This window comes from Artibeus jamaicensis, unplaced genomic scaffold, assembly GCF_021234435.1.
Source record: "Artibeus jamaicensis isolate MK-2021 breed Jamaican fruit bat unplaced genomic scaffold, CSHL_Jam_final scaffold_916, whole genome shotgun sequence".
NCBI lineage: Eukaryota > Metazoa > Chordata > Mammalia > Chiroptera > Phyllostomidae > Artibeus > Artibeus jamaicensis.
Genome location: NW_026522059.1, coordinates 54,209,352 through 54,219,139, shown reverse-complemented (window position 1 = coordinate 54,219,139; position 9,788 = coordinate 54,209,352). Strand labels below are relative to the sequence as shown.

The 9,788-nt window shown below is 46.5% G+C and overlaps 1 protein-coding gene across 1 annotated transcript; it reads right to left on the bottom strand.

Annotated features, from left to right (window-relative positions):
- Positions 1–6,525: 6,525 nt before the first annotated feature.
- Positions 6,526–9,479, bottom strand: SOX17 (SRY-box transcription factor 17). The gene is made up of 2 exons (XM_037145334.2): positions 8,950–9,479; positions 6,526–8,363 (listed from the first exon to the last, which is right to left on the bottom strand). Exons 1-2 carry the CDS (start codon positions 9,254–9,256, stop codon positions 7,450–7,452), a joined length of 1,221 nt encoding a protein of 406 aa, XP_037001229.1. The 5' UTR covers positions 9,257–9,479; the 3' UTR covers positions 6,526–7,449.
- Between the last annotated feature and the right edge of the window lie 309 nt (positions 9,480–9,788).

Here is a 9,788-nt window from a genome sequence, read left to right as displayed (position 1 = left end):
AGGAGTAAAGACGTCCGGACTTCACAGTGGATAAAGAAAAAGGGTATTTAATCTTAGCACTTTGAAAGGCAATAATAATCTATAGAAAAAAAACCTTATGGAAATAAGGATTTACCTACAATTCGGTAGCTAGAGGAGTACAGGAAATGCTTAGTTATTATAGCAAGAAGTCAATGTCAAAACCTGATAAACATAGAATTAGCTGCTCGGGCATATTAATCAACAGAGGAAGAAATTTGTTAATGTATGTAACACCCACAAGAACTTAAAAAATAATAATTAAAAAAAGGTTGACTGATAGAGGGACCTGGGCTGGAGGTGTGGAGGACTGACTCTTCTACAACTCTGACTTTGTGTTACAAGCTCATCTGCCGTGTTGCTTTAGTGTATGTGCATCACTTAAAATTTTAATTATTTTTAAATGAATAAATAAAAGCTATATACTTCCCACACCTACAATTTCTTTACTGAAATTACGAACTCGAATTTTTATTTCTCTCTCCGGCAATCTCACTAAGCCCTTTTCAGTTTAATATTTTGTGTGTGTGTGCACCTGCGATTCCTACTATTGTTTTAAATGTCCAAATGTATTTATACAATAAGCAAAAGAACCCACTACATAGGGGAGAGCTATAAAGTTGTTCCTTCACTTCATAGATGTCTCAGCATTATTTTTCTCTTTATCCCGCTTACTACTGACCTAAGAAAATGTTTCCTGGGGACGGACTGAATGATTCAAAAACCTGAGTATCAAGTTTCAGTATTACTTGGAACTTCTGAAAGCTAGAAATGATTTTTTTATTGTTGTTCAGTTACCGGTGTCCCCATTTCCCCCATTACTCTCCCCGACCCTGCCCATCCCCCACCTCCCACATTCAGTCCTCCCTCCCAGCCCCCACCCCTTGTCTTTGTCCAAAGGTCCTTCACACAGGTTCCTCGACTTAACCATCCCCCCTTCTTCCTTCCCTTACCACCCTCCTCCTCCCCTTTTGGTCACTGTGAGTTTGTTCTTTATTTCTGTGTGTCTGCTTCTATTTTGCTCACTTGTTTGGTTTGTTGATTAGGTTCCACTAAAATGGTTTCTTACCTTGCTGTCCTCCCCCCATTCCACTTTGCTTATTCGACCTCAACAATTGTAACTGTGTTCACCCCTAAAAAAAGTAAATGACATGAAAATATGACTCAGGACTTGAGAAACTATGATTGGTGGGAAAAAGGGCTGGACTCAAAAAATCGTATTAGCAGACTTGATATCACATTTATGGTATTCCAACTAACTCTCCTTGTACAAAAACCTTCAGATTTTCATGTAAAGGGAAATTTTGTATGAATTGAGGTATTTTATATGAAGTTCTTCTTTAAGTTGCAATTATTTCTAGACTCGTTTCATAATCAAAGACACTGAGCTGTCCAAAGCATCGAGTAAAACACAGATGGTCTGTGTTCCCTGCTTTATAGACAATCTTACAAAGATATAAAATTCTCAGTTAACTAATCAAACTACCAGGGGAAGCCAGTTTTTGTTGTTTTCTCTTTCCCAATGGAATAATGAAAGTAAATCTCCTAAGTTTGCTGGGGTACACAGAGATATGTGAAATTGAAAGAGAGATTGGACAGCATTTTCTGTGGTACTGAAGCAATTCTTAACACCCTGGCACACCTTTAAACATGGTCTCATCTCATTTAATTCCTACAACCATCCAGTGAGAGAGTCAGGGCTTTTATCATCATCCCTACTTTTTATAGAGGAGCAGACTGTTTAGAAAAAGATAAGCAATTTCTCCAAACTCACAAAGCTAAATTGCTGAGCCAGAAGAACTTCTGATTCAAAATGAAGTGACTTTTCTTCTTTTGAAACACTGCCACTGTGGCATTATTCAGCCATTCTCTCCTCTTTGCTCTAATTCTTTTGCTAAGTTTGATGTTCTGACACATTATTCAAGAGAAAGAAGTAATAGTCACTGGTGACTGTCTCAAACAGAAGAGAGGCAAAGCAGGAGCTCCTGATTCCGTCTATTCCTTTAGGAAAGTGAGGTACCAACAACCAAGCAACTTCCTCGAATACATTTTCAGAGTACTTTCACTAGGTTTCTAGTCAAGTGATACAAAGTGAAAACAGACCCTCCTCGGATCAGTTTTCTTTCAAGAGAGGAATCAGGAAGATTAGAAAACTGTCCAGCTTACTGCAGGCTTGCCAGGATTCTTTTCCCTGCCTAACAGCAGATCAGGCGAATGGGAGGGCTCAGATGCCCAGCAGAGTCAAAACTGGCCATCGTGTGTGTGTGTGTGTGTGTGTGTGTGTGTGTGTGTGTGTGTGTGTATGTGGGGGGTGAGGGGTGGGAGGACTAGGTCAACAACACATCTACTGCCATTTATTTATGTTTATCAGAATCTCTGCTTAGAGTATGACTGCACAAATCATCTTTCTGAGCAACAGTTGTATTGGAAATATTTGTAATAAATTTGTCAAAGTGTTTAAAAGTTTGGCTACAGTGGAAACAAAATCTTCAAAGCTAAAATGTCTTCAGTAAGAATAAGATTAAAGTTGTTTTTTTTTTTAAATTCAGCCAAGTTGTTGTTTGGACCTGAGCTACTGAGAAAGTTGACATTCAGGAACATTAACATTATCACAGCAACAACTATTTAACACTTGCAGTACACTAGTGCTAAGAAATTTTATACTGCACTAAGGAATATTGTTTTGCTATTTAAATATTGTTTTATACTGTGCTAAGAATTTTTAACATCCAGTATTCTGAATAAAGCTATGAGACTTGCCAGTGGTAAGGGCTCTGCATGTGTGTGACCGCCATGGTGCAAAGTGAGTTGTGGAGTCACACAAAGTTGCCTAATAATTCAGAAGAAAACAAACAGTAATTTTCTCACTAGAAGGAAGGTAGTGATAGGAATAAATGCTACCTGAAGAAAGTTCGATCCGCACCCCAGCCTTATCATGTTGAGAAACCGGAGCCCAACTTTCCTTGTCCTAGTACAGATGGGGATGGGTAGGGACATAACTGCCAGGTGAATATTCTGGCAAAAGAAAACACTGTATAAGCTGGAAGGCTAAATCCGTGCTGAAGTAATGGGTGTGAAAATCTCTCTCCCTGTCCAGAACTGTCAAAACAAATCAAAGGAGAAAGGGTGGTGGGAAGGAATGTTGAACATCTATCTATAAGGTGACATAGTTCTGAAGATTCAAAATGAAATGGACATTTAAAAATGTTAGATGGAGATGATCTATTTTGGTTCATAGTATCCCAATCCATTTTCTCTGAATTCTTTTTTGCTTGTATGTGTTTTCCTGATATCAGCACAAATTTAAAGAGGAAGTTGATGCGTTTTGTAATGTGATTCAAATGAAAGGTACAGTAATATTGAGAAATAAAAATAATAAATCAAAGATACAGTTTCATTGCGATATCTCTTAGTAGACTGTATAAGTAATTTACAAGTTTATTTGTAATTTATCAGACACAACCTGGTAGCTTTAACAGAGAAGTAGTCAGTGTCTCAGCGGGAAGGAAAACACCCTCTTACTTACTGTTCTGGGTCCCTCAAAGTTGTGTAGACTTTATGCTGCATCGGAGTAAGGATATCTCAGCCTTTGAAAGAGCTGGTGGATTCCTAGCCTCTGCCACATTACTGAGGTATATCTGAGATAGAGTGATTGTGGGAGGAACCATGTATCCTTTATGTGTTTGGTTCCTAAATAAAACCATTTAAAAATGAGACAAGTTTAATATTTAAAAAATTGCTAGCTGGTATCTGTGGTCACTTCATCTGAGTCTGCTTCAAGAGCAGTCTATGCATTTGGTGATACTACAGAGTCAGCTAACCTGAGTCCAAGTTTTACATTCTATCCTTCACTTTAAAACTATATTGGTGTCTCTGACAGGCCCTCAAAGCCCTTTTCCATCAGTGCCTACATTCTTATACTTAAAAATAAAATAGGAAACACTGGCTGGTGTGGCTCAGTGGATTGAGCACCAGCCTGAGAACCAAAGGGTCGCAAGTTCGAGTCCCAGTCATGACACATGCCTTGGTTGTGGGCCAGGTCCCCAGTCTGGGGCAAGTGAAAGGCAACCACACATTGATGTTTCTCTCCCTCGCTTTCTCCATCCCTAAAAATAAATAAATTCAAGAGGGCCATTTAAGAACAATTGTTTCAATAAACTGTTGTTATATAACAAAACATCCCCAAATTTAAGGTTACAACAGCCATCTTTTTCCCCCTTTAATCTCTCCCCGCTGTGAATTGCCTGAGCTCATCTGGGCGTTTATTATTCTGATCTCTCTGGAGTTCCAATCAGATGGTTGCAAGTGGACACGCAACAGGTGGGAGTCAGTTGTCAGAAAGGCTGAGCCCTCTCTCCTTTCAGGGAGTCACAGGTCCTCTCTTCCGCAGTGGTCTTTCCACATGGTCTCCCCACCTTGTTAACCAGACCTTTTTTTACACAGTAGCTGAGGTCTCCCAGGATTACAAGCAATGCAATCTGCCCAACCTTCCTAAGGATTGGGCCTGAAGCGGGCAAAGCACCACTTATACTGCATTCTGTTGGGTTAGAGTACTAAGTCCAACCCAGATTCAGCGTGGGAGAAGTTTATTCAGGGATGTAAATACCCAAGGTATGGTTCGTGGGGCTAACCTTGGAGACTACCTACCACACCACTGCAATTGCACAACAGAAAAGACCACACATTCATCTTGGCAGGGCATCATGGGTTTCCTTTACGCTTGGAAAGAGGGTCACACAACTCCCCATGTGCTTTAACTCCATGTCTCAAAAAGGGAGAACTGAATAATATGAGAGTGTACTTGAGATATCCTTTTGTTTTTAAATAGAGGGGAAATGGCTTTTTGTTTTGATATTTGGGTTTTCAAACATTCACCATTGCGGTTTCTAAATCTGAGGGCTTCAGATTCCAGCAAACCCTTGGATGAGTTAAAAGAGGTCACGAATTGCCCTGGCTGGTGTAGCTCAGTGGATTGACCGACGGTTTTCCTTTCTTTTCTCGTTTTTGTGTGTTTAAATTAATGAAATGTTGTATATGCACGTGTGCATGCTTTTGGGAAGGGGACTCCCAGCTTCCCTCAGACTATCATACAGGGTGAATTCGAATAAGCAAGACATCTAGGAGTGCTCAGACCTCAGCGAGTGCTGCCCTGAATTTTTACCCCTTGACATACTTCTAAAGTATTTCAGAAGCAGAAATAGGGAGGAAAGCAATGTTGTCTTGTATGTGTTTGCCCCCAAAGCAAAACAAATGTAATCACATTAGCTGTTACCTGAGATGGCTTATTTTTTAAATTTTAATTGTTATTGAGATTGCTTCTTCTGAGTCAGAAGAGATCAATTGAATGCTTCTGAGCCCCTCCCCCCAAAATTATTGGGAAGACTGATTTGTCCTCTACTGGGGTGAAAGGCATTAGGAATGCCTAAATGTTTTACTCTTATTTTCCCACCTTTACCTAGTAAGTACTTAAGAATGTAACGTAACCGGATCTTTGATTCTACCCCCTAAGCACCCTTTCTTCTCTCTTTCCCCTATTTATTTTTATTTAGAGGTAGCAGCCAAGGGTACAACGGAATCTCCTTGGGCCTACCAAGTATGCACTAAAATGGAATCATTTTAGTGATCTGAACTGGCAACTCAGCCTTGAACCTGAGCAAGTGAGGCCTCCCAGGACATCCTCGGGTAGGAACTCAGGCTAGAAACAGAGTCTGTCCGGGGTCAGAGAAAAGTAATGTGGAAAAAAACTAGAGCATGAGAGCCCCCACCACTACCAAAATACACTTGCCTTTCTTTCCTGAAACTTTGTCCTGAGTATTCCTAGCATCCAAGAACATTCTCTACAAAACATACATCCTACAATTTCTCAAGAGAATCTAGCAAACCATTTCAGCTGAGTGTCCCTCTTTAACACAAATGCTTTAAGCTATCCTCTTACTCCTTCCTTTTGTCTATAGAAATGTATCAGTATGGAAAATTACATAGTTTCTCACCAGCAGAATACAAGTTCTCCCAGTGCCTACGGATTCACCCTGGCACAAAGGAAAACAGTGAACAAATGTTAAAACTTACAGCACCAAGTTTTCACCATATGTGGCAGGTGAGGGCTCAGTGTCATCTTTCCTCACTTGCACAGTGGGGAGAATAGCACCTAGGCTCATGGTGCTATTCACGGTACTCACAGTGCCAAGTGATTGACAAATCACTTGGCACAAGAAGTGCCCATTACAGGTCATCTGTTTCCATTTATGTCTCACTCTGCACACTGTGATGGAAGGGGACACTGTAATTTGTGCTGCAGCACATAGTAGGGCTGACCTCCTACTTCACAACTCTGTGACCCCATTTCTTCTCTAGAATGGCAGGACAGTGATGCCTTAGGGTTGTAGCTTTAGTTGGATTTGTAAAGCACACTACATACAAGTCAAGAAAAGCAGCAGCCACACATGCAGTTAGCCTGTAATACCAAAATAGCCTAATGAAATTACAGATGCCAAGGTTCACTGAAAATCAAGATTAAATGCACATTTTATTCCTGTGAATGCTTGAAATTATTTTCAACCCAGTAACACTACTTCCCAAGGTGTAGACCTGTGAGAATTATCAAAGGCAAGTTCATTGTCGAGAGGGAACATAAACACTATTGGGGAAATACAGATAACAAGAAAAAAAACCCCAAAAGCCTCTTTAATCAGGTCTCGAGATTCAACGAACAACTAGAAAACTGAAATTACTTGACCATTCTCTTCTGATAGAAGTGCTGTAGTAAAATGGAATGTATTTAAAGTGTTAAGATGGACCATGACTTTTTACAGACTATGATCCCTTGTAACAGGCTCATTCATGAGAATTTTTTCCTAGCAAAAACTATTACATCAGACTTGGATGTCCTAGTGTTCATTGAAGTCACTTGGGTCTACTATTTTAAGAAAATGAGAAATTTACAGGATCTGTGTGTTACATGTCACCGTTAAAATGTCTAATCTTATTAATACTTAACATCGGTCTCAAAAAATGGTGTTTCTGACAGAGGCACTAGCAAGCGAAAAAGTAGTATTCCAGATTTTATTTTTTTAAGATTGAAAAATCGCACCCGGAAGAGAAAATTTCTTTGATCAATAAATTTTCAGAAAATGGAGCAAGTTGTTTTGGGACATTCAAAACTGGTAAACTTGGAACTTGGAAACGGGCTTTTGACAATGACACTGTGGGAAACAAGTATCCGTAGAAATTTTAAAACAAAACCTCACTTTTTTTCTCCTCCCAACTGTTCAAGTGGCAGACAAAATAAATTACCATAAATTACATGCCAAGACAACTTAAAAACAAAACAAAAGAAAACAACACGAGGCTAAGGACTTCCTTAGCTTCTCCGGGAAGTGTGTAACACTGTTTGTGCTTCTGGCCTGCAGGCTGGGCTGAACTGGGAACCCGTCAAACATCGGGATAGTTGCAGTAATATACCGCAGAGCTGGCATCGGACACCACGGAGGAAATGGCCCCGTGGCTGTCAGGGAGATTCCCACTCGAGTCGTGTCCCTGGTAAGGAAGGCTCATCTCGGGCTTGCACACATAGTGCAGATACTGTTCGAATTCCGTGCGGTCCACCTCCCCGAGGAGCTCAGCAGGCTGGCTGGGGTCGGCGCCCTCCCGGCAGGACAGGGCCTCGGGAGGGGGCGACGGCTGCCCGGGCCCCTGCGGGTGCGGCTGCGGCTGCATCTGGAAGCCGCGCCCGCCGACGGCCGCGGGCGAGCCCATCGCGCCGTAGTACATGTGCAGGGCGCTGGGGGGCGCCAGGAGGCCGGGCATCGCGGGCCCCGCGGGCTCGGGACCCAGCCTGGAGTGCGCGTGGACGGCGGGCGGCTCCGGGGGCCCGGGGTAGTCGGAGGCCTGGGCGTAGCTGTAGGGCCCGGCGGCCGGACAGTCCCCGGGCAGCGGCGCGGCGAAGAACGCGGGATCCGGGTCCACGCCGTCCAGGGGAGACGTGTCGGGAGTGGGTAGCGGGTAGCCGTCGAGCGGGGGCGCGCCCAGGCCCTGGCAGTCGCGGTAGTGGCCGCCCAGGTGCGGGGGCAGCAGCGGCGGGCCCGCCGGGAAGCCCTGGTCGGGGAAAGGCAAGCCCAGGCCGTCCAGGGCCACGCGGCCGCCCTCGGGGCCCAGCGCGGCCGCCTGCGGCTCCGGGAGGCCGTGCAGGAAGCCGCCCTCCACCCGCTTCAGCCTCTTCACCTGCTTTCGCCGCCGCGGCCGGTACTTGTAGTTGGGATGGTCCTGCATGTGCTGCACGCGCAGCCGCTCGGCCTCCTCCACGAAGGGCCGCTTCTCCGCCAGCGTCAGCGCCTTCCACGACTTGCCTGCGTTGCGGTGGGAAGATGGAGAGGGGCGCGCGACTTACTACCGGAGCTCGGGCTCCCGGGCCCCACCTCGCCCCTCCGACCTAGAATCGTGCCACTGGAAGGGGTGAGGAGTCGAGTTAAAAAGTGAAAGCGTGGAGTTCTGGAGGCGGAGTGGAGTCCCAGCACTTGGGAAACACAAGAGATCTAGGGTCTTTTAAGGGCATCACTCCCGGCTTTTAGCCTCCCAGAAGAGGCTTCCCCGCTCGCCCACTCCCGGTCATTCTAAGAACTAAAAAAAAAGGGGCACGACCAACCCCGATCCGCGCCTGCAGTGCATTCGCCACCGTTGAGACGCCCGGGAAGCCACCTCCCCAGGCCTTGGTACCGGTGTCCCCGGTCACCCAAATAATTCAGGCATCAATGACAGAAGCTAAAAAGCTTGTAGGGAGAGTCGGGGATGTGCGAGCGGGAGGGTAACGGAGGGCTCCGAGGAAGGACGTGTCGGCAGCACACCCCTGGCCTTGGGCGCAATACCCGCACCCTTTTGGGCGCAGGATGGCGGCTCCGAGGTTCGCACTACTCTGGATCCCGAACTCGGACTCACCCAGCATCTTGCTCAGCTCGGCGTTGTGCAGGTCCGGGTTCTGCTGCGCCAGGCGTTTGCGCTCGTCCTTGGCCCACACCATGAAGGCGTTCATCGGCCGCCGAATGCGAGACTCGCCCTTGCCCCGGCCCGCGGCCCCGGCCGGCACCCCGCTGCTCGCCGCCGCCTCGCCCTTCACCTTTACATCCCCGAGGGGACTCAGAGACTCGGCCCAGGGGCAGGGGCCCAGCCCGGCCATTACCGCGGGCAGCGCGCTCCGGGTCTGGCTCTGGTCGTCACTGGCGTACCCCGCATCCGGGCTGCTCATGGCTCTCCAGACCTGCCCCCCGCCCCGCAACCCTGGGCCGGACCCGCCGCCTCCCCCGACCTGGGGGGGGAGGTGGTGAGGAGCGAGGGAGGGAGGGAGATGCCAAACGGGTCTCCCGTCTGTCTCTCGGAGCCTAACGCGCCACGGGCGTTCCAGACCCGTCCCAGCCGCCAAGTAGCCTGCGCCTCTGCCGGCCCAGTGACACTGCGGGAACCTCCGGGCCGCTGGGCCTTTTCTGCACGACTGCGGCCAATGGAGCAGCAGGGGCGGGCCGGGCCAGAGTCCTTAGGCCAACGCCCAGCCCTCCACCGGAGTCCCTTGTCCAAGCTTTATCCTACGCCCGCCCTTTTCCCCTCCCCTGTCCCCGCACCCAAGGCTACACCTGCCGAAGCGAAAACTTGGTTGGAGCCGAACTCCGGCTCCACTTCCTTTCGGACCGGGAAGAAAGACCCCCTGAGAAACCTTCTGGGGTGTTGGATAGAAGTAATTGGGTACGGTAGTTCGTTTCAACACACTAATCATCCACCTTCTT